This window comes from Somniosus microcephalus, chromosome 20, assembly GCF_052327205.1.
Source record: "Somniosus microcephalus isolate GS21.2 chromosome 20, FLI_Smic_1.0, whole genome shotgun sequence".
Lineage (NCBI taxonomy): Eukaryota > Metazoa > Chordata > Chondrichthyes > Squaliformes > Somniosidae > Somniosus > Somniosus microcephalus.
Genome location: NC_141006.1, coordinates 22,189,079 through 22,214,037, shown reverse-complemented (window position 1 = coordinate 22,214,037; position 24,959 = coordinate 22,189,079). Strand labels below are relative to the sequence as shown.

General features: G+C 50.9%; 1 protein-coding gene across 1 annotated transcript in view; it reads right to left on the bottom strand.

Annotated features, from left to right (window-relative positions):
- The window catches only part of mnmip1 (manchette microtubule inner protein 1), a 145,140-nt gene that overhangs the window by 22,243 nt on the left and 97,938 nt on the right, over window positions 1-24,959 (bottom strand). Inside the window, exons 11-12 of the mRNA XM_085963172.1 lie at window positions 17,560-17,631; window positions 6,245-6,359 (exon numbers count right to left, since the gene is read on the bottom strand). Of these exons, the coding sequence (XP_085819298.1) occupies window positions 6,245-6,359; window positions 17,560-17,631 (187 nt within the window). The remainder of the gene's footprint in view (window positions 1-6,244; window positions 6,360-17,559; window positions 17,632-24,959) is intronic.

Genomic DNA, 24,959 nt, shown 5'->3' with positions numbered 1-24,959 from the left:
TCAGGTGGAACTCATTGACTAATCACCACCACCCAGTTCTCTAACCAGGGATAGCACCTCATAGGCCAGACTATCACCACAAAACTCTGCTGCTTCCACAGGCACACCTCAGGGGTCAGGCCAGCAGCGCTGGGTCAGTTTACACCGAAATATGCACTTTTTGAAGCCACTGTTCATTTTGATTGCACTTGGCTTGCAAGCGAGTGCACACCACAGGCAGCTCCTCATAGGCCAGATTGGGACTGACGAGTGCCACCACAAACCACTTCTCTTACCAACATTAGCATGTGATAGGCCAGAGCACTCTCGGGGACTATCTCCCTGTAAGTGGTGGATTCTGAATGACCAGCTGGCTGAGGAGCAGCAACAAAGCAAAAGATAAATAAATAAATTCAAAATGAGTTCCTTCTTATATTTCTCCAGCAGGACTTGGACACCAGACATGTGTTTTACACTGAGAAATATTAAGAAGCATCACCTCTACCTCAGGACCTTTTTGGCTGGAAAATGAGCAGCCCCGAGACAGCAATTTCCAGTAACACATATTCAGAGACATGTTTGTGAAGCCACTGTATAATTCACCTGGTCCTTTCAGGAGAGTACACTGGTACCCGAAGCCATGCGTGGTTAAGGGTTGGAGCAATCAACAGAGGATGGCAACAAGGGACCTATCAAACTAGAGGTCCTTTTTTAAAATTCATTCATGAGATGTGGGCATCTTATTGGCCATCCCTAATTATCCTTGAGAAGGTGGTGGTGAGCCGGCTTCTTGAACCGCTGCAGTCCGTGTGGTGAATGTACTCCCACAGTGCTGTTAGGGAGGGAGTTCCATGATTTTGACCTAGCAACGATGAAGGAATGACGATATATTGCCAAGTAAGGATGGTGTGTGACTTGGAGGGGAACTTAGAGGTGGTGGTGTTCCCATGCGCCTACTGCCCTTGTCCTTCTAGGTGGTAGAGGTCGGGGGTTTGGGAGGTGCTGTCGAAGAAGCCTTGGCGAGTTGCTGCAGTGTATCTTGTAGTTGGTACACACTGCAGCCACGGTACGCCGGTGGTGGAGGGAGTAAATGTTTAAGCTGGTGGATGTTTGTTTAGAATCATTGTCCTTGTCTTGTAGGGTTTGGCCGGTGCCAACATCAGTGGGTGCATGGGGCTGAAGGATTTTTGGACTTTTAAAATGGAGACGCACGTGGGCTGCGTTTTAAAAATGGAGTTTGGACTTTTGGACTTTAAAAGGGACTGCCTGTTGGTTTCTGTGAAGATAGCAGGAACTGTCTGTCTTTTGGGTTGCCATGGGACCTGTCTCAACGCTGACGTCATGAAAGGCAGGACCCTTTTCATATTTGACCTTGTGTGATTTGTGGAAAAACACCTTTTGTCCATGGAGCCGGGATGTTTGGATGGACAATGTGGTTTGCAGGCCAAAAGTAACACTTCTGGACTCTTTCAATGAAGGAGCAGTCAAGAACTTAACAAACAGTTAGCACTTGGAGAACTGGTCATCTACAGTAATGGCCTACCATTGTTTCCTTCAAGATGACCAATCCAGGACAGAGACGTCACCAGGAAGACCAATTAGCGTCTCTGTGACCATGGTAACCAGGAATCGCCCAGCCAGTTTGGTGTATTATACGGGGTATAAACATGCTGAACTTTGGGGATGCAGGGCTTTTTGGCTTGCTTGCTTGCTTTTCCACTACCATCTGTAACGGGGTTCTCCGCATAACATACGCATCTGTCAACTCTCCAGGAACGCCCGAAGTGAGCGCCTCGTCGTACTGCCTGAACGTAACTCTCTAGGCCTCATCGCATGCCTCCGTTAGGCACGGTTTTGTCTCTGGAGTCGAACGGAGCCGGGACCGCGTGAATCAACGACAAGGGCTGGTCATTGGGCTGACCAATCGGGTGGCATCTGGTCACGGCCGGGTTACACAGTAATCCCGCTGGGGATGCAGCGCATCGGGCATCGGGCTGGTCATTACCATCTCGTCTAGCTCTTTTGTTTCTTTCACTTCTTTTGTCTGATCGCAGCCCTGCCTTCGATCTGGTTTCTTTTCTTTCCAGTTTTGAAGAAGGGTTCGACCCGAAACGTCAACTCAAATTTCTCTCCACGGATGTTGCCTGACCTGCTGAGTTTTTCCAGCATTTTCTGTTGTTATTTCGGATTTCCAACATCTGCAGTATTTTGCTATCATTATATCCAGCATACACCTCTAGAAATCCCCAGGACCGCCCGTGTGTTTGGCTGCTGAGGAAATGCAAGTGTCCAAGACACAGGCTAACATGGGTGTGTGTGTGAGGAGGCTTCCAAGTGTGAGTTCTGACCAAACCAGGAGAGAGGTTTAGTTAGAAGGGTTTTTCCATTATCTAGGCTTAAATTCTGGGAAGGGGTTGGTTCGGCTTAGCCAATAGGGTGGGCATTTTAGTCTAAAGTTGTAAGCTAGTGTCCACGGTCACCTACTCATTATGCCATAAGCAAGAGGAATAGGGATTGTCATTTTGTGAGTGTAATAAAACAGAATCGACCTTTGACCAACCTGAACCGTTTCGTTTTGTCTGAATCATTTATAATCTATCCATAGTAACTCCTTGGGTCCGAACTTGGGGGTTGTGGGGCTTGTGGTTCGCGGTATAATTCGGAAGACCAATCGGGTGGCATCTGGTCACGGCCGGGTTACACAGTAATCCCGCTGGGGATGCAGCGCATCGGACATAGGAGAAGACCTATCTGGCCTTGGTCTCTCTCTCTGTGTGGGATTACCGCTAATCGACGGGCTGGGCAGGGACTATTGGCATAAGCTCCTGTCGTCCAAGGCAAACAACCCAAACCGGGGAGTTTTTGAGGCATGGGTCGACTCAAGGGAGAGTCATAGAAACACGGGGCACGCAGAAACACCCTACACTCTGTCTCTGATGGGTGACTTTTGCTGGTTGGCTTTACCTCCTCTGCTGGTCTGCCTTCTCCACTTGGAGGGGTGCTGTGAGTGTTGATGGAGGCTTGTCTTAAATGACCCCAGTTACCTTCCGGATTCTTGACCAATGCCCTTAAGCCCTCTGGTCACTATGAGACTTAGGCTCCATTTCAGACTCAACACCATCAACCTGGATCTCAAGCACAAGGCAGCAAGCCAGTGTGCCACCAGAATTATGGGATGTGGGTGACCACAGGTCAAATGGAAATGGCAAATTCCTGACCAGGACCACGCTGGTAGAGGGAGATGGGAGAGGGCATGCTGGCCAAGTAGGCGGTGTAGTGAGGAGATGGGAGAGGGAGTGCTGGCCAAGTAGACGGTGTAATGTGGAGATGGGAGAGGGTGTGCTGGCCAAGTAGGCGGTGTAATGAGGAGATGGGAGAGGGCGGCTGGCCAAGTAGGCGATGTAATGAGATGGGAGAGGGCGTGCTGGCCAAGTAGATGATGTAATGAGGAGATGGGAGAGGGCGGCTGGCCAAGTAGACGGTGTAATGAGATGGGAGAGGGCGTGCTGGCCAAGTAGGCGATGTAATGAAGAGATGGGAGAGGGCGTGCTGGCCAAGTAGGGGATGTAATGAGATGGGAGAGGGCGTGCTGGCCAAGTAGGCGATGAAATGAGGAGATGGGAGAGGGAGTGCTGGCCAAGTAGGCGATGTAATGAAGAGATGGGAGAGGGCGTGCTGGCCAAGTAGGGGATGTAATGAGATGGGAGAGGGCGGCTGGCCAAGTAGGCGGTGTAATGAGGAGATGGGAGAGGGCGTGCTGGCCAAGTAGGCGATGTAATGAGATGGGAGAGGGAGTGCTGGCCAAGTAGGCGGTGTAATGAGGAGATGGGAGAGGGAGTGCTGGCCAAGTAGGCGGTGTAATGAGGAGATGGGAGAGGGTGTGCTGGCCAAGTAGGCGGTGTAATGTGGAGATGGGAGAGGGCGGCTGGCCAAGTAGACGGTGTAATGTGGAGATGGGAGAGGGTGTGCTGGCCAAGTAGACGGTGTAATGAGATGGGAGAGGGCGCGCTGGCCAAGTAAGCGGTGTAATGAGGAGATGGGAGAGGACATGCTGGCCAGGGCGTGCTGGCCAAGTAGGCGGTGTAATGAGGAGATGGGAGAGGGCGTGCCGGCCAAGTAGGCGATGTAATGAGATGGGAGAGGGCGGCTGGCCAAGTAGGCGGTGTAATGAGGAGATGGGAGAGGGTGTGCTGGCCAAGTAGACGATGTAATGAGGAGATGGGAGAGGGTGTGCTGGCCAAGTAGGCGATGTAATGAGGAGATGGGAGAGGGCGTGCTGGCCAAGTAGACGGTGTAATGAGATGGGAGAGGGAGTGCTGGCCAAGTAGATGGTGTAATGAGGAGATGGGAGAGGGCGTGCTGGCCAAGTAAGCGGTGTAATGAGGAGATGGGAGAGGGAGTGCTGGCCAAGTAGGCGATGTAATGAGGAGATGGGAGAGGGCGTGCTGGCCAAGTAGGCGATGTAATGAGATGGGAGAGGGCGGCTGGCCAAGTAGGCGGGGTAATGAGGAGATGGGAGAGGGCGTGCTGGCCAAGTAGACGGTGTAATGAGATGGGAGAGGGCGTGCTGGCCAAGTAGACGGTGTAATGAGATGGGAGAGGGCGGCTGGCCAAGTAGACGGTGTAATGAGGAGATGGGAGAGGGCGTGCTGGCCAAGTAGATGGTGTAATGAGATGGGAGAGGGCGGCTGGCCAAGTAGACGGTGTAATGTGGAGATGGGAGGGGGCGTGCTGGCCAAGTAGGCGATGTAATGAGAAGATGGGAGAGGGTGTGCTGGCCAAGTAGGTGATGTAATGAGAAGATGGGAGAGGGCGTGCTGGCCAAGTAGACGGTGTAATGAGGAGATGGGAGAGGGCGTGCTAGCCAAGTAGGCGATGTAATGAGGAGATGGGAGAGGGCGTGCTGGCCAAGTAGACGGTGTAATGTGGAGATGGGAGAGGGCGTGCTGGCCAAGTAGGCGGTGTAATGAGGAGATGGGAGAGGACGTGCTGGCCAGGGCGTGCTGGCCAAGTAGGCGGTGTAATGAGGAGATGGGAGAGGGCGTGCTGGCCAAGTAGGCGATGTAATGAGATGGGAGATGGCGGCTGGCCAAGTAGGCGGTGTAATGAGGAGATGGGAGAGGGTGTGCTGGCCAAGTAGGCGGTGTAATGAGGAGATGGGAGAGGGTGTGCTGGCCAAGTAGACGGTGTAATGAGGAGATGGGAGAGGGCGTGCTGGCCAAGTAGGCGGTGTAATGAGGAGATGGGAGAGGGTGTGCTGGCCAAGTAGGCGGTGTAATGAGGGGATGGGAGAGGGCGTGCTGGCCAAGTAGGCGGTGTAATGAGGAGATGGGAGAGGGCGTGCTGGCCAAGTAGACGGTGTAATGAGGAGATGGGAGAGGGTGTGCTGGCCAAGTAGACGGTGTAATGAGGAGATGGGAGAGGGCGTGCTGGCCAAGTAGGCGGTGTAATGAGGAGATGGGAGAGGGTGTGCTGGCCAAGTAGGCGGTGTAGTGAGGAGATGGGAGAGGGCGGCTGGCCAAGTAGGCGATGTAATGAGGAGATGGGAGAGGGCGTGCTGGCCAAGTAGGCGATGTAATGAGGAGATGGGAGAGGGCGTGCTGGCCAAGTAGGCGGTGTAATGAGGAGATGGGAGAGGGCGTGCTGGCCCAGTAGGCGATGTAATGAGGAGATGGGAGAGGGCGTGCTGGCCAAGTAGGCGGTGTAATGTGGAGATGGGAGAGGGCGGCTGGCCAAGTAGGCGGTGTAATAAGGAGATGGGAGAGGGCGTGCTGGCCAAGTAGGCGATGTAATGAGGAGATGGGAGATGGCGGCTGGCCAAGTAGGCGATGTAATGAGGAGATGGGAGATGGCGGCTGGCCAAGTAGGCGATGTAATGAGGAGATGGGAGAGGGCGGCTGGCCAAGTAGGCGGTGTAGTGAGGAAAATAGCCACTGCTGAAGAGAGGACTGAGCCACGAAACCCAAGATAATGGGCGGGAAAAATTAAAAATATATTATTAATGTCTAAAAAGATGGCTGGTCTTGTCCCAGATATAAAGGCTTATTTTGTCCCAGGCTCCCGATTATGATGCCATGTTGTACCACCTATTAGAATGAGAATAGAAACTTCTCACATTTCCCAGGTTATATCTAACAATGTCCAGCATTATCCATTATACAGAGGTGGTTAAGTTAACACGGAGCGAGGACAAGCATTACTACAGGAATTGGAGATGGTGCAGAGGCTGCTGCCCTGAGTGCAAACATCACATCGTTTCACTTACTTATTTGGCAGGTTCACTGGCTTCACTTTTACAGGAGGGGGCACCTTTTTGGGAGGCATCGAGTTGGGTTTGACTGCAGGTCCCGACCATTCGTTCTTGGGTTCTTTCTTCTCATCTGCAAGTGAGACCGAGGCGGTGAGAGAGACAGAACCGAGAAAGACAAGGGCACAGAAAGAGGGTGAGAGAGAGAACATCAAACAGGCAGATGTAGATGCAAAGTGAGAGGGGGAGAAACTGTGGCAGTTGAGAGTGACAGGAAGAGATTAAAACACACAATCGCAGAGATAAAGAAAGTAAGACTTGCACTGAAGTTGTCCCAAAGCGCTTTGCAGCCAAAGAAATACATTTGAATTTTAGTCACTTTTGTAACTATAGGAAACAGGCAGATAATTTGCTCACAGCAAGTTACCACCAACAGCAATGAAATATTCTACCAGATCACCTGCTTTTTAGGTATTGGTGGGGGATAAATATTGGCCAGGACACCGGGAGAACTCCCCTGCTCTTCTTCAAAATAATGCCGTGGGATCGTTCACATCTACCTGAGAGAGCAGACGGGGCCTCGGTTTAATGTCTCATCTGAAAGACGGCACCTCCGACAGTGCAGCACTCCCTCAGCACTGCACTGGAGTGTCAGCCTAGCTTTATGTGCTCAAGTCCCTGGAGTGGGACTTGAGCCCACAACCATCTGACTCAGGCGAGAGTGTGCTACCCTCTGAGCCACAGCGGACACTGTAGATCGAAAAAGACCATCACAGAAATCAAAGGAGAAGCTCAGAAATGACTGACGACGATATTAGGGATGAACTCTTAACACGTTCATGTGACACTCGTCTATCCTCAGTTGTAATGCATGCAGTAACGTGTTTAATCTCAATGAATTAACACCTCCGTTAAAATAGCACATGGGGGAATTTCATAGGAATGTGTTAAGCATTTGTCCTCTGATATTCACAGTTTTCTAGGAAAGAGAAACACGTGCAGAGTCCGAGAGAGGAAAAGGCTGAGAATGAGATAGGAGAAACGGAAAGTGAGAGAGACCACTCAAATAGAGCAGGATGATGGTAGAAACCAACAGACAGAAGGAGGTCAAAGAGACAGAGGCATGATGAGTCAGAGCAAGGGAGAGACAGACAGTGAATTGTACACAGCGAGAGTGAGGGGCAGGGTTGGAGATTTCATCACGTGACCTCCTGCCTCCAACCGCCCCTCCCCCACCATTGGTCGCCCGACACGTCAATCCACGTGACGCCCCGCCTTCCCGCGCCAACTGGAAAGTGAACAGACTCTTCGATACCTGGGTGGATGAATCTTGACTGCCAGTCAAACAGCCTTTTCCCCATTTCCAACACTTTTATAATAGATGGAAAGTCTTCCAAGAAAATGAGAAAACACACAATTTTTCGAATGCCCCTATGAACTTTCTGCTTTCGGGAGATTAATCCTCAATCCCTGGAGACTCCAGGACAATCCCGGAGGGTTGGCAACCCTGGTGTGGACACAAGAGAGACAGACCATGAGAGAGAGAGCGAGAGAAAGCAAAGGCGAGAGACATATAATATACCCTTCTGTGCAACAGTTAATTTTTATAAAAACAGGTCAGAAGTGGACGAGAGAATGTTCGTATCACAGAACTGGATCAGTTACTGGTACTGCGGATGGGGGGTTAGTGGGGATTTCTGACATATTACTGGTTCACACATTCACGAACAGGATTTGAGTTTGACCACATGTTATGCAATGTTTCTCTGGTTTCCTGCCAGTGTGCTGCATGTGTAAGAATTTCTACTTCATTCCGTAGGCTAATATCTGCTGGCCAGCCAAGGAGAACTTTAGATTTTAGAATAACTGCTACTAATGAAGTCTCAGCAGACAGAGCTGCTGTGACCCTCTGCCCTCTGCCCGCAACCCTCTGCCCACTACCCTCTGCCCTCTACTCATTACCCTCTGCCCTCTGAGCTCTGCCTGCTGCCCTCTGCCCTCTACCCTCTGAGCTCTGCCCGCAACCCTCTGCCCGCAACCCTCTGCCCACTACCCTCTGCCCACTACCCTCTGCCCTCTGCCCTCTACTCATTACCCTCTGCCCTCTGAGCTCTGCCTGCTGCCCTCTGCCCTCTGAGCTCTGCCTGCTACCCTCTGCCCTCTACCCTCTACCCTTTGCCCGCTACCCTCTACCCGCTACCTGCTGCCCGCTACCCCTGCTTGCTACCCTCAGCTTTCTGTCATTCACACATCCCACTCGCTAATCTTTTCATACATCGTTAAAACACACAGCAGTGAGGCCACAACAGGAAGTGCTTGCATCTTACACTCGGCGCTTCATTATAATAATGGTTTATGCAACTGTCACACATTGAGTTAATTGTTGCTTTAAGTTGTGCTGTAACCACAATCAGGGGACGTAACTGGTAACAGGCAACTGAGTGTAACTGTAGGAGCCAACTGCAGTACAGACAGTGCCCAGGGCAGTGAGTACTGGCTCTGTGGGTACAGACTGTGCCCAGTGCAGTGAGTACGGGCTCTGTGGGTACAGACCGTGCCCAGGGCAGTGAGTACGGGCTCTGTGGGTACAGACCGTGCCCAGTGCAGTGAGTACGGGCTCTGTGGGTACAGACTGTGCCCAGTGCAGTGAGTACGGGCTCTGTGGGTACAGACCGTGCCCAGTGCAGTGGGTACGGGCTCTATGGGTACAGACTGTGCCCAGGGCAGTGAGTACAGACCACGCCCAGTGCAGTGAGTACGGGCTCTGTGGGTACAGACTGTGCCCAGGGCAGTGAGTACTGGCTCTGTGGGTACAGACTGTGCCCAGTGCAGTGAGTACGGGCTCTGTGGGTACAGACCGCGCCCAGTGCAGTGAGTACTGGCTCTGTGGGTACAGACTGTGCCCAGTGCAGTGAGTACGGGCTCTGTGGGTACAGACGGCGCCCAGAGCAGTGAGTACGGGCTCTGTGGGTACAGACCGTGCCCAGTGCAGCGAGTACGGGCTCTGTGGGTACAGACCGTGCCCAGTGCAGTGAGTACGGGTTCTGTGGGTACAGACCGTGCCCAGTGCAGCGAGTACGGGCTCTGTGGGTACAGACCGTGCCCAGTGCAGTGAGTACGGGTTCTGTGGGTACAGACCGTGCCCAGTGCAGCGAGTACGGGCTCTGTGGGTACAGACCGTGCCCAGTGCAGTGAGTACAGACCATGCCCAGGGCAGTGAGTACGGGCCCTGTGGGTACAGACTGTGCCCAGTGCAGTGAAAGCAAACTCAACAAGAACTTACATTTCTATAGCATTCATAACAGGCATCGATACACTCCCGCCTGTTACTGTACAGCTCTTGAGTGTCTCAGTGCCAGCTCCTGTACATGTATAGTACACAGCGGGTAAAAGGCAATGATTCACTCCCATCTGGGCCTGTGTGGGTCTCAGTGCCAGCTCCTGTACATGTATAGTACACAGCGGGTAAAAGGCAATGATTCACTCCCATCTGGGCCTGTGTGGGTCTCAGTGCCAGCTCCTGTACATGTATAGTACACAGCGGGTAAAAGGCAATGATTCACTCCCATCTGGGCCTGTGTGGGTCTCAGTGCCAGCTCCTGTACATGTATAGTACACAGCGGGTAAAAGGCAACGATTCACTCCCATCTGGGCCTGTGTGGGTCTCAGTGCCAGTTCCTGTACACTGTAAATGGGTGAGCTGCGACTCAACCATAGCAGAGGAGCCTGTGTTGAAGCACAGAACTGGCTGTGTTGATCGCAAAAGGGACAGAATCCATTTGTCCTTGATGAGCCCAGCAACTCTATGAACAAGAGATCTCCCAGAGAGTGCTGAATTTCTCTGGAGCAAGACACACACAATCCACGTTTTGACCTGGGCCGCTATTGACTGTCAAACAATAATCATTAGCCTTGCAAATATTAGTGTACAAACACCTTAATGGGGTAGACCTTGACTGTGTGAAATGGGTGAAAGCGAACGGGCAGCCCGTTTTACATCACTCCGCATTTTTATCTCCATTGACTTCAATGTAAAACGGGCTGCCCATTTACACTATCGCACAAAGTCAAGATCTGCCCCAGTGAGTGATTCGCAGCACTCCATTCTCTCAGATCCAACACCAACATTGTCATTAAACCTGCTGACAAGGGTGGTGCTGTTGTTGTTTGGCGAACCAACCTCTACCTAGTGGAGGCTGAACGCCAACTCTCCGACACCTCCTCCTACCTCCGCCTGGACCATGACCCCACTACCGAACATCAAGCCACCATTTCCCAGACCGTCACTGACCTCATCTCCTCTGAAGATCTTCCCTCCACGGCCGCCAACCTCATAATTCCCCAACCCCGCACAGCCCGCTTCTACCTGATTCCCAAGATCCACAAACAGGTAGACCCATCGTTTCAGCCTGTTCTTGCCCCACGGAACTTATCTCTTCCTATCTCAACTCTATTTTTTCTCCCCTTGTCCAGTCTCTTCCCACCTACATCCGTGACTCTTCCGACACCCTCCGCCACTTTAACAGTTTCCTGGCCCCAACCATTTGCTTTTCACTATGGACGTACAATCCCTCTACACCTCCATCCCCCACCAGGATGGCCTGAAGGCACTCATAGAAACATAGAAACATAGAAGTTAGGAGCAGGAGTAGGCCATTCGGCCCCTCGAGCCTGCTCCGCCATTTAATGCGATCATGGCTGATCATCCAAACTCAGTACCCGGTCCTTGCTTTCTCCCCATACCCCTTGATCCCTTTAGCCTTAAGAAATATATCCAACTCCTTCTTGAATATATTTAATGAACTGGCCTCCACTGCCTTCTGTGATAGAGAGTTTCACAGGTTCACCACTCTCTGGGTGAAGAAATTCCTCCTCATTTCTGTCCTAAATGGCCTACCCTTTATCCTTAGACTGTGTCCCCACTCCGCTTCTTCCTTGAACAGAGGCTCACCACCACCCTCCTCCACCTGGCTGAACTTGTTCTCACATTGAACAACTTCTCCTTTGACTCCACTCACTTCCTCCAAATTAAAGGTGTTGCTATGGGAACCTGCATGGGTCCTAGCTATGCCTGCCTTTTCGTGGGATATGTGGAACATTCTTTGTTCCAGTCCTACTCAGGTCCCCTCTGATGTGCCTCAATAATTCCGAGACTCGATGTTAGCGAAACAAAACAAGGCTTTTATTAACTTAGAAAGTAACACGTAAGAGAGAGAGGTATCTTCCTTCTGGAGACTGAGGCCAGACTGAGCTAGCTTACAAAAGGGGCCAGGTATGGGCGGAGCCCTACACACACAGCACATTCCAGCACATTCCAATAAACAATACAATGAGGACTGGGGGAAGGGAAATGACACTGAAACCGACCACAGTCACAGGCAGTGATGAATGGAATATTTCATCACATTCACCCCTTCTATAGATTTAGTCTGTTCAGGGGTTTGATAGTCCTCTGCGACCGACGTGGCTGTTGTGGTGCCGCGGGTGTCGGCTGGGTGTCCCCGGTAGTCTCCTGGGTCTCTGCCGGGGGTGCCGCCAGGGTTGTTGAAGGGGTAGTTGGTGGGGGTGCCATTGGTCGATGTTCTTCTGGGGGTGATGAAAGAGTAGTGGGTGGGTAAGAGTTGCTGTGATCGTTGTTGCTGCTATTGCCGTGGTTGTTGTCGATGCCGGCTGGGGCGACGTCTTTTATGGACACGGTGTCCTCCCTTCCGTCGGCGTGCCGGACATATGCGTATTGGGGGTTGGCGTGGAGTAGGTGTACTGGCTCCACGAGAGGGTCCGTCTTGTGGCCCCTCACATGCCTTCGCACGAGTACCGGACCTGGGGTGGAGAGCCATGACGGCATGGATACGCCTGAGGTGGATTTCCGGGGAAAGACAAACATTCGTTCATGAGGCGTGGCATTAGTGGCCATACACAATAGCGACCGTATCGAATGGAGCACATCCGAGAGGACTTCCTGCCAGCGGGAGATAGGGAGGCCCTTGGTCCTTAGAGCTAGAGTGAGTGCTTTCCATACTGTCCCGTTCTCTCGCTCCACTTGGCCGTTACCCCGGGGGTTGCAGCTGGTGGTACGGCTCGTGGCGATCCCCTTGGACAGCATGTACTGGCGTAGCTCTTCACTCATGAAGGACGCCCCCCTATCCGTATGGATGTAGCTCGGCATACCGAACAGGCAGAACAGGCTGTTGAGGCATTTAATGACCGTGGCGCTGGTCATGTCTGGGCAGGGGACGGCGAATGGGAACCGGGAGTATTCGTCCACAATGTTCAGGAAGTAAACATTGCGGTCGACGGACGGGAGGGGGCCCTTGAAATCTAAGCTGAGCCGCTCAAAGGGCCGTGTAGCTTTGATTAAGTGGGCTCTATCTGGGCGGTAGAACCGAGGCTTGCACTCAGCGCAAGTGCGGCAGTTCCTGGTCAGAGACCGAACTTCCTCAATCGAGTAGGGTAAGTTACGGGACTTTATGAAGTGGAACAGCCGCGTGACCCCTGGGTGGCAGAAGTCGTTGTGGAGGGTCTGTAGCCGATCCCCGGTGGCGCTGGCACACATCCCTCGTGAGAGGGCGTCAGGGGATTCGTTAAGGGCCCCTGGCCGGTAAATGATGTCGTACTCGAAGGTGGAGAGCTCGATCCGCCACCTAAGAATCTTATCATTTTTAATCTTCCCCCTCTGCTTATTATTGAACATAAACGCTACCGACCGCTGGTCGGTAAGTAGGGTGAAGCATTTGCCGGCTAGGTAGTGGCGCCAGTGGCGCACTGCCTCCACAATGGCTTGGGCCTCCTTTTCCACGGAGGAGTGTCTGATCTCGGGCCCTTGGAGGGTCCTCGAGAAGAAAGCTACGGGCCGCCCCGCCTGGTTGAGGGTGGCCGCCAAGGCAAAGTCAGACGCATCACTTTCCACTTGAAATGGAGTGTTCTCGTCCACTGCCTGTAGCGTGGCCCGCTCAATATCCTGCTTAATGCTTTTGAAGGCGGCGTGGGCCTCAGCAGAGAGCGGGAAAGAGGATGCTTTCAAGAGGGGGCGGGCTTTGTCGGAGTAGTTGGGGACCCATTGGGAATAATAAGAAAATAACCCCAGGCACCTTTTCAGGGCTTTGGGAGTGTTGGGCAGGGGCAGCTCCCGTAGGGGGCGCAATCGGTCGGGGTCTGGTCCGATTTCCCCATTCTCCACCACGCTGCCTAGTATGCAGAGGCGCATGGTGTTGAAAACGCACTTGTCCTCGTTGTAGGTGAGGTTGAGTTTTTGTGCGGTTTCCAGGAACCTCTCGAGGTTCGAGTCGTGATCCTGCTGATTGTGGCCGCAGATGGTGACGTTGTCGAGGTAGGGGAAGGTTGCCTGCAAGTGGTGGTCATCGACCATGCGGTCCATCTCCCTCTGAAAAACCGAGACCCCATTCGTCACCCCAAAGGGGACTCTGAGGAATTGGTAGAGGCGTCCGTTCGCCTCGAAGGCGGTGTATGGGTGGTCCTCTGGTCTGATAGGGAGCTGGTGGTACGCTGACTTGAGGTCGATGGTGGAGAACACCCGGTATTGGGCGATTTGGTTCACCATTTCTGATATGCGGGGTAGCGGGTAGGCGTCTAGTTGGGTGTACCCGTTGATCGTTTGACTATAGTCGATCACCATCCGTTTCTTCTCGCTACCCCTTACCACTACCACTTGGGCACGCCACGGGCTGTTGCTGCGTTCAATAATGCGCTCTTTCAGGAGCCTGTCTACCTCGGTCGCGATAAACCGCCTGTCCTCCCAGCTGTACCTCCTGCTTTTGGTCGCTATTGGCCGGCAGTTAGGGGTAAGGTTCGCGAATAGCGAAGGCGGCTTTACCTTCAGGGTAGCCAGACCGCACACTGTGAGGGGCGGCTGGGACCCACCGTACTTGAGCGTGATGCTTTGGTGGTTGCACTGGAAATCCAGGCCCAAGATCACGCTCGCACATAGGTTCTTCATGATTAATACTTTAAAATTATCGTATACAGTTCCGTTAACGCCCAATTGTACCGTGCAGTAACCCAGAATGGTCGATGTCTGGGTTTTATCAGCCATAGAGATGGTACCCTGGGCAGGGACCACCTTTAGGGAGAGTTGCTGTGCCAGTTCAGGGTGGATAAAACTCTCCGTGCTTCCACTGTCAATTAAACATTTAACCCGGCACCCGTTTACCTCGATGTCCACCATTGATTTGGATAGCGGGTGCAGCCTGGTCTGGTCCACTGTGACCGATGCCACTGTAGGGCCCTGATCGAGACAAGATGGCGTCCACGCTGTCTGCTCATAAGATGGCGGACCCCACGAGGTCGGGCAAGATGGCGTCCAAGATGGCCGCTCCCACGGCGCACACGCGGCGGTGGCGGGTTTTCCGGCGGTTGGTTTTCCGGCGGGGTTCCCTCTGCACACCTTCCCGAAGTGTCCCTTCTTACCGCACTTAAAGCAGGTGGTGCCTTTCGCCGGGCACAGGTTTCTGGTGTGTTTTGGCTGCCCGCAGAAGTAGCAGTTGGGTCCCTGACGCGTCGCGGCTGTCGTAGGGCTTCTGGGGGGAGAGCGGGGCCCCGCCGGTGTCGGGCTGCCGGGCGGGGAAGATGCCTTCCAAGATGGCGGCACCCTCGGTGCACACGTGGCGGCGTGGACGGCGCGGGCTGAAGAGTAGGCGTCCGAGTTTCTCTGGGCCATATCCAGGGATCGCGCGGTGTCCGCAGCCTGTTTCAGGTCCAACCCCGTTTTTTCCAGCAGTCTTTGCCGGATGTAAGTGGAGCTGAGGCCTGTGATAAAGGCATCGCGAACAAGCTCGTCAGTGTACACTGCGGCTTTTACATCTCGGCACTTGCAGTCTTTGCCAAGCATTTTCAGGGTGCTTAGGAACTCCTCCACCGATTCCCCAGGTCGCTGTGCGCGAGTAGCGAGCAGATGCCTAGCATACACCTCATTCGTAGGCTGCTGGTAATGCGCCTTTAAGATGTCGCAGGCGGCCAGGTACGTATCGGCGTCTTGGATGAGGGGGTAAACCCGGTGGCTTACCCAATTCCGCAGAATTCCGAGTCTCATCCTCGCAGCGTCCGTAGCGTCTTTGACGGCTGCGGAATTGTCCAGGAAGAATTCCATACACTCAAACCAGTGTCCGAAGCGTGCTGATGCGTCCGGAGCATGTTGATCCAAATCCAAACGTTCGGGTTTCAGGAGTTGATCCATAGTGTTGAAAAGTAAGTTAATAAAATTGATGTGCCTCAATAATTCCGAGACTCGATGTTAGCGAAACAAAACAAGGCTTTTATTAACTTAGAAAGTAACATGTAAGAGAGAGAGGTATCTTCCTTCTGGAGACTGAGGCCAGACTGAGCTAGCTTACAAAAGGGGCCAGGTATGGGCGGAGCCCTACACACACAGCACATTCCAGCACATTCCAATAAACAATACAATGAGGACTGGGGGAAGGGAAATGACACTGAAACCAACCACAGTCACAGGCAGTGATGAATGGAATATTTCATCACACCCTCCCTCACCTCTTTTTCCAGTACATTGATGACTGTATCGGTGCTGTTTCCTGCTCTCGCTCTGAACTAGAAAATTTCATTCACTTTACTTCCAATTTCCACCCTTCCCTCACCTTCACATGGTCCATCTCCGACTCTTCCCTTCCCTTCCTTGACTTCTCTGCCTCCATCTCTGGGGATAGGCTATTGACAAACATTCACTACAAGCCCACCGACTCTCACAGCTACCTGAACTACACTTCCTCCCACCCCGCTTCCTGTAAGGACTCTGTTCCTTTCTCCCAGTTTCCCCGTCTCCGTCGCATCTGCTCTGACGATGCCACCTTCCATACTAGTGCTTCCGACATGTCTTCCTTTTTCCTCAACCGAGGATTCCCCTCTACTGTGGTTGACACGGCCCTTGACAGTGTCCGTTCTATTTCCCACACTTCTGCTCTCACCCCTGCCCCTCCCTCCCGGAACCACGATAGGGCTCCCCTTGTCCTCACATTTCACCCCACCAGCCTCCACATTCAACGGATCATCCTCCGCCATTTCCGCCAGCTCCAGCGTGATCCCACCACCAAACGCATCTTCCCCTCACCTCCCCTTTCAGCATTCAGAAGGGACCGCTCCCTCCGCGACACTCTCGTCCACTCCTCTATCATCCCCAACACCCCTTCCCCTTTGCCTGGCACCTTCCCGTGCAAGCACAGGAGATGCAACACCTGCCCTTTTACCTCCCCACTTCCCACTGTCCAGGGCCCCAAACACACCTTCCAGGTGAAACAGCGATTTACTTGTACTTCTTGCAATTTGGTATACTGTCGCTGCTCACAATGCGGTCTCCTCTACATTGGGGAGACCAAACGTAGATTGGGTGACCGCTTTGCGGAACACCTCCATTCAGTCTGTAAGGGGGACCCCGAGCTTCCGGTCACCTGTCACTTTAATTCACCGCTCCACTCCCACTCTGACCTCACCGTCCTCAGCCTCTTGCATTGTTCCACGGAAGCTCAGTGTAAGCTCGAGGAACAGCACCTCATCTTTCGATTAGGCACTTTACAGCCTTCCGGACTCAACATAGAGTTCAACAATTTCAGATCATAACCTCGGCCCCTATCCTTTATTTTCCATTTATTTCTCTCTCTCTCACATGGCAGCTGTCGATGATTCTGCCATTGCCATTTACACTTCATCTAGAGTCATCTTTTGTTTCTTAACTTGTCCCATTACCATCTCCTTTTGCCTTGCACCATCTCTTAATCTCTCTTAATGTCTCTTAATCTCTCCTGCCTTCCATCCTATCACAGACCTTCCCTTTTGTTCTTTCCTCCCCTCCCCACTTTCCCTGCCCCTGCTCTTGCTTAAAAACCTGTTCCATCTCCAATTTTTACCAGTTCTGACGAAGGGTCATCGACCTGAAACGTTAACTCTGTTTCTCTCTCCACAGATGCTGCCTGACCTGCTGAGTATTTCCAGCATTTTCTGTTTTTATTTCAGATTTCCAGCATCCACAGTATTTTGCTTTTGTATTAGTGATTCCTCTGCCTGCTGTTTTAAAATGAACTGGTTGGGCCTTCAGTTAAAATAGCGGCCAGAGCAATCTATACAAAGCCACCAGCGCCCGTGCGCTAATACTCACTCAGCGGCATTTCAAGGCCTCTGCCTCTGAAGTTCTGAGGACAGTGCCGTTTATAAGGCGATCCTTATGGAGATCTTCCAACTTAAGCCTTTCTTGTAAAGGGGTTTGCACTTTCAGAGCATCGAGAGACACTAAAGCAACAGAGTGAGTGAGGCTCTTGGGCCACTAGCTCTCATCAGTCACATTTCAGGTTGGTAGGATTTTCTACGCTTACCTTTGTGGTCGATTTTCCAAAGGAACAGCTCCGGGGTCTTTGCTGTTGCCATGGCGTCAGGCTTAGAAGTTAAAATAAAATAGAAACCCAAAGAGGCGTCCAACTTAAAAAGAAATAGTCATTTTTCGTGTGCAGGTGCGAAAAAGTTGTGAAGATACATTGTAATCAGAAGTTGACTTGAGCGAGGTCGAAACTACTAAGCACAGATGGGCTCTGAGTGCCATAGCTACACATATCTTAAGTTAAATCATATTCGTATCCTCTATGCAGGCAGATTAGAACTTTCCTAGCTTCTTAATGCTTCAGAAACATATACAGAAGAGGAAAATACACAGGATCCTTGGATCCCACAAGTTCCTGTTTCGGAACGAAGTTCTCACCTCCTGGCACCACCTCTACCCCACGCACATGCACACACTCAGTGCAAACTCAAACGGAAGGTATTATTCGAAAAACCCCTGTGAGCATCTCGTTGCAAAGTGCCTTGCGCGCTTGCTAACTAGCACAGTCTGACCGACAGCCCACAGATTCAATCACATGTTGTGTGGTTAACTGCAGCTTCCTGAGCACGGTGAGAGCAAGCTGCGTAACCAACACGTTCCCTACAGAAACCCCGCGATGTAAAATAAAACGGCAGACTCACCATTCCAGGTCCCTCAGAAACAGCTCAAATCGCTTCGTGCACTGATCATGCTAAGCTGAATGCCCCCAGTGTTTTGGGCGCCAGGGTCCCACACTATCATGCCCGAGGCCCACTCACTGGCTGATGCTCTCTGCGTTCCGTACGACCCGTCGACTACACGGTCTTCACATCGAGCCAATTATAGGCCCGGTTTCAACATGAAATTAGGCCAAAGCCCCATAATATGGGTTCAGGAGCGGCCTATCCAAATCATTTAAATTTTGCCCTCTCCTGGTTTAAGAGCCACTCTTTCTTGCCTGGAGTTTCCGCTCGGTTGCGCTGGTATTTTCGGCGGAATTCATCCGAAATCGGCGAAACCCACGCAAAAGATCGAGCCCAAAATTTCGTTCAACACAAAACGTCTTTTGCGCTAGTTTTCAAAACATCACGCTAGGAGCTGGCCCCACCCACAAAACTGGCCGTGCCCCCATATCAAATTAATCACCATGGCGAGTTTCCGCTAAATGCTCTAAAAATTAAGCTGGTTCTTTTGGGCGTAAGGACACTAATTGGCAAGTTTGAAAAGCTTTTGAATGTAATTTTCTTTGAACTTACTAAGAAACTGACTACCGTACCCCAATATAACTAGGAAATGGTTCTGCATAGTTTTTTTAAGTTATTTTCAGTTAGTTAAAATCTGTATACTCACAGGTGGTGGACGAGACACTCTGATTATAAAATGCTTATTTTTGTGATAAACCCACTTCCAGCTGTATTAATCAAACCGCTTACCACTCTTGAATATATCAAGCAATATTATTATGTTTTAAGACGCGGCCCGATGACGCTGGTTCGTGGCAAATTTTGTGTTCGATGATATTCAAAAGAGTTTGAGTGGAAACTTGAGGAAAAAAAAACACTTCTCAAAATTGGCACAATTTAGGGCACCGATTGCTCCCAAATCAGAAACTCTACCCATGGCTTTTTTTTTTGGCCTCCCACAGCCACATTCTGAAAGAGGACGAGTCTCCCGATGGAGAAGACACACAGCGCTGTAACAGTCCTTCACTGGCCGCAGGAGCCTGATATTCCGACCTCCCCCGACCCCTGACCCCCCACCGTCCTGCTGTTGCTCCCAGCATGCCGTGCGGCACACATCAAATTCCCCCCCCCCTAAAATATTTAAATGAGCTGGCCTGGCATTAGCTTGGAACATCAGCTCAGCTGGCACACAATTTGTTACAATCCCATTGATAATATGTCGAAGAAGAGCAGGGGGAGTTCTCCCCAGTATCCTGGCCAATAATTATCCCTCAACTAACAAAACAGATTATCTGGTCATTATCACATTACTGTTTATGGGACCTTGCTGTGTGCAATGTTAGCTGTCGCCTTTCCTACATTACAACAGTGACTGCACTTCATTGGCTGTAAAGCGCTTTGGGACGTCCTGAAGTGGTGAAAGGTGCTGTACAAATGTAAGTCTTTCCCTTTCCATTTTCCCACATTAACCAACCTTGGGGCTTCTCTGTGTGAACTCGTCGATACACTGCCAAATGAGGGATCGTTTCCAGCTGTGACCTTTCACCCTCTAGCACAGCTCAGATTAATTTCCAAATCCCTACAGACAGCAGAGAACTCTGGTCTGTGTTCAAAACCCAGGTGCCATCAGTGAAAGCACAATTCCTAACCTACTGCACAACCCAATCCACAAAGCTGGGCAGGTTTGCCAATGTGCACTGAACACACAGATACATAAACACCTGCTTTTATTAAAGTTTAAGCTCTAGGAAAAAGGAAAAGGTATTGCATTTATATAGCGCTTTTCATGACCTCAGGACGTCCCAAAGCGCTTTATAGCCAATTAAATATTTTTGAAGTGTTGTAATGTAGGAAACGCGGCAGCCAATTTCCCACAAGCTCCCACAAATAGCAATGTGATCATGACCAGGTCATCTGTTTTTGTGATGTTGGTTAATGGATAAATGTTGACCAGGACACCTGGAGAGCTCCCCTGCTCTTCTTCAAAATAGTGCCAATGGATATTTAAGTCCACCTGAGAGGGCAGATGGGGCTTCGGTTTAATGTCTCATCTGAAAGACGGCACCTCCGACAGTGCAGCGTTCCCTCAGCACTGCAGTGGAGTGTCAGCCTGGATTATGTGCTCAAGTCTCTGGAGTGGGGCTTGAACCCACAACCTTCTGACGAGAATGTACCACTGAGCCATGGCTGATACCATTCCCTGTCTGGGACAGGAGTGCCATCCTCACCCACAGACTAAAATCGGCTGTGTAGTTGATAATGAAGAAGGAAGCTGCAGACTGCAGGAAGATATCAATGAACTGGTCAGGTGGGCAGAACAGTGGCAAATGGAATTTATTACAGAGAAGTGTGAGGTAATGCATTTGGGGAGGGCTAACAAGGCAAAGGAATACACATTACATGGTAGGACGCTGAGAAGTGTAGAGGAACAAAGGGACCTTGGAGTGCATGTCCACAGACCCCTGAAGGTAGCAAGACAGGTAGATAAGGTGGTTAAGAAGGCATATGGAATACTTGCCTTTATTAGCTGAGGCATAGAATACAAGAGCAGGGAGGTTATGCTTGAACTGTATAAAACATTAGTTAGGCCACAGCTAGAGTACTGTGTACAGTTCTGGTCACCACATTACAGGAAAGATGTGATTGCACTAGAGAGGGTACAGAGGAGATTTACAAGGATGTTGCCTGGGCTGGAGGAATTTAGCTACGAGGAAAGATTGGATAGGCTGGGTTTGTTTTCTTTGGAACAGAAGAGGCTGAGGGGAGACCTTAGTGAGGTGTATAAAATTATGAGGGGCCTAGATAGAGTGGATAGGAAGGATCTATTTCCCTTAGCAGAGGGGTCAACAACTAGGGGGCACAGATTTAAAGTAATTGGGGGAAGGTTTAGAGGGGATTTGAGGGGAAATTTCTTCACCCAGAGGGTGGTGGGGGTCTGGAACTCACTGCCTGAAAGGGTGGTAGAGGCAGAAACCCTCACCACATTTATAAAGTGCTTGGATATGCACTTGAAGTGCCGCAACGTACAGGGCTACGGACCAAGAGCTGGAAAGTGGGATTAGACTGGATAGCTCTTTGTCGGCCGGTGCGGACACGATGGGCCGAATGGCCTCCTTCCGTGCTGTAACTTTCTATGATTCTATTTCTATTCTATGAGACACAGCTGTGTCATTATGGAGGAAATTAACTGCAAGCTTGATGCTTTCTCCACATGAAGTGAGGCTGGGGGGATACATATAGTGAGAGACACCCTCCACCCACTCTCACCGACTCCTGGAAGGGCACTGGTCAGGTCTGGAATCAGGTTGACTACACACAGTAAAAGTTGGTCCACTGGCCAGAGATAGCAGGGAAAAAACGAGAGGAGACCTTTCCCTCATGGGTTTAAAAAGAAGGGGACCAGACAAGAATTTCCAATTCAATGAAGGATCTCCGCCCGACAAGTTAAACTTTGCTCTTTTCCGATGCTAACAGACCTGGTGTGCACTTTTAGCATTTCATAGAATCATACAGCACAGAAGGAGGCCATTCGGCCCCTCGTGCCTGTGCCGGCTCTTTGGTAGGGCTATCCAAATGATCCCACTGCCCCGCTCTTTCCCCAGAGCCCTCCAATTTTTTTCCCTTCAAGTATTTATCCAATTCTCTTTTGAATGTTAATATTAAATCTGCTTCCACCACCCTTTCAGGCAGTGCGTTCACGATCACAACAACTCGCTCTGTAAAAAAATGTTTCTTTATGTCGCCTCTGGTTCTTTTGCCAATCACCTTAAATCTGTGTCCTCTGGTTACTGACTCTTCTACCACTGGAAACAATTTCGCCTTATTTACTCTATCAAAACCCTTCATGATTTTGAACAGCTCTATCAAATCTTCCCTCAACCTTCTCTGCTCTAAGGAGAACAAGCCCAGCTTCTCCAGTCTCTCCACATAACTGAAGTCCCTCATCCCTGGTACCATTCTAGTAAATCTCTTCTGTACCCTCTCTAAGACGTTGGCATCCTTCCTAAAGTGTGGTGCCCAGAATTGGACACAATGGCCTGGATACTAACAGGAACGGGTTAAGTAGGCTGGGAGGGGGACGGAGTTTCGGACGGGAAACGTCCAGGTTTCCCAGCATGCTATGGAGTTTTAACACCACACTGTGCGTCTTTTGTCCTACCGAACTACGGACCTGTTAGCCTCACATCGGTAGTTGGGAAAATGCTGGAATCTATTATAAAGGATGCAATAACTGGGCACTGAGAAACTAATAGTAAGATTGGGCAGAGTCAACATGGATTTATGAAAGGGAAATCCTGTTTGACAAACCTATTGGAGTTCTTTGAGGATGTAACTAGTGGAGTAGACAAAGGGGAACCGGTAGGTGTGGTGTATTTGGATTTTCAGAAGGCCTTCGATAAGGTCCCACACAAGAGGTTGGTGAACAAAATGAGGGCACATGGAATTGGGGGTAATATACTAGCATGGATTGAGAATTGGTTAACAGACAGAAAACAAAGAGTAGAGATAAACAGGTCTTTTTCAGGATGGCAGGCTGCGACTAGTGGGGTACTGCAAGGATTGGTACTTGGGCCCCAGCTATTCACAATCTATATAAATGATTTGGACGAGGGGACTAAATGTAACATTTCCAAATTTGCTGATGATACAAAGCTAGGTGGCAGTGTCAGTTGTGAAGAGGATGTGAAGAGGCTTCAAGGGGATCTCGACAGGCTCAGTGAGTGGGCGAGAACATGGCAGATGGAATATAATGTGGATAAATGTGAAGTTATCCACTTTGGTAGAAAAAAACAGAAAGGCAGAGTATTTCCTAAATGGTGAAAGATTGGGGAATGCAGATGCTCAAAGGGACCTGGGTGTCCTTGTACATGAGTCACTGAAAGTGAATGTGCATGTGCAGCAAGCCATTAGGAAGGCCAATGGTATGCTGGCCTTCATTACAAGAGGATTTGAGTACAGGAGTAAAGAAGTCTTACTCCAATTATATAGGGCCTTGGTGAGACCACACCTGGAGTACTGTGTACAATTTTGGTCTCCTTACCTAAGGAAGGATATACTTGCCATAGAGGGAGTGCAACAAAGGTTCACGAGATTGATTCCTGGGATTGTGGGACTGTCGTATGAGAAGAGATTGAGTAAACTAGGCCTGTATTCTCTTGAATTCAGAAGACTGAGAGGGGATCTCATTGAAGAATACAAAATTATTACAGGGCTTGATAGGATGGATGCTGGGAGAATGTTTCCCTTGGCTGGGGAGTCTAGAACCAGGGGCCACAGCCTCAGGATAAAGGGTAGGCCATTCAGGACTGAGATGAGAAGACATTTCTTCACACAGAGGGTGGTGAATCTTTGGAATTCTCTACCCCAGAGGGCTGTGGAGGCTCAGTCATTGGGTATATTCAAAACAGAAGTCGATAGATTTCTGACTAGTAAGGGCATCAAGGGATATGGCGATAGGGCCGGTGAATGGAGTTGAGGCAGAAGATCAGCCATGATCTCATTGAATGGAGGAGCAGGCTCGAGGGACCGAATGGCCTACTCCTGCTACTATTTCTTATGTTCTTATGTCCTTGACAGGTTTCTCGCCCAGAAGTCAGCCTGATTGACAGACTTGGCTTCCAGGTGGGCAGGGAGGACACCAGAGCAGGTAGGTCTGATCCCCGAACCAGGTGAGGGGGGGGGTCCCGATCCCCGACCCCAGGGGTCTTTGTACGGAGGGGGGTCTGATTGCGGGGGGAGCTTGGGGGGGTCGGGGGGGAAGCACTCCTGCTCCTCCTGGCCCACAAGCAGAGCAGTAAAGGCACTTACCTTCTCCCGGAGGCAGTCCTCGCCAACCTTCCGCTGCCGGGCTTTTGAAGCCTGGGAACCCTGGTCGGCCACAGCTAAACCGGCAAAGCAGGTTAAATCAGAGGCTGCCCGCCTCACTGACATATTTAAATTGCCAACCCACCTCCTGGGAGCGGGTTGGCTGCCCGCCCCTTGCCCCACCTCCGTTACACCTGGAAGTGGGAGGGTTGGGGTTGGATTTTAAAAATGTTAACATCTGACCCGACCCCAGCCCACGGGTTTTTGGGTGTTAAAATTCATCCCAATATTCCAGCTGAGGCCTAACCAGTGTTTTATAAAGGTTTAACATAGCTACCTTGCCTCGGTTCTCTATTCCTCGATTAATAAACCCAAGGATCCCGTCTGCTTTTTTAAACAGCCTTCTCAACTTGTCCTCCCACCTTCAAAGATTTGTGTACGCACAGCCCCAGGTGTGTCTGTTCCTGCACCCCCTTTAAAATTGTACCATTTTCAGTTCTTTCTTCAAGATCTTGCATCTATCAGGCCCTTGTTGGAACTTGTTTCTCTCTGGATCCTACGTGTGGTTTGTGGTGCATGTGTTCCGCTGTATGTCATCACCCTTTGAGCAGTTTCAGTGACTGATGCACAGGATAGCAGGGTGCCCTGCTCCTACTGTGGGGTGCTGATCACCTTGCAGCTGGAGAGAGAGGAAGTGGCCGAGTGCACCTTTCCCAGCACGACACAGACAAGCAGTGGCCCGCGGGCAGAATTAACCGAACAGAAAATAGGTCGGCAAGAGTAACAATGAGAGATTCTGTTCCACAGGCTGCCCAGTGGCACTGCGGCTGGAACCACCTCCATGATCCCGTGCACGATGGGTTGCATCAGTCGTGGGTACACTGGCTAAGGGGAAGGGGATGTCAGCTGGTCGCTGTCAGGTGATTGCGAG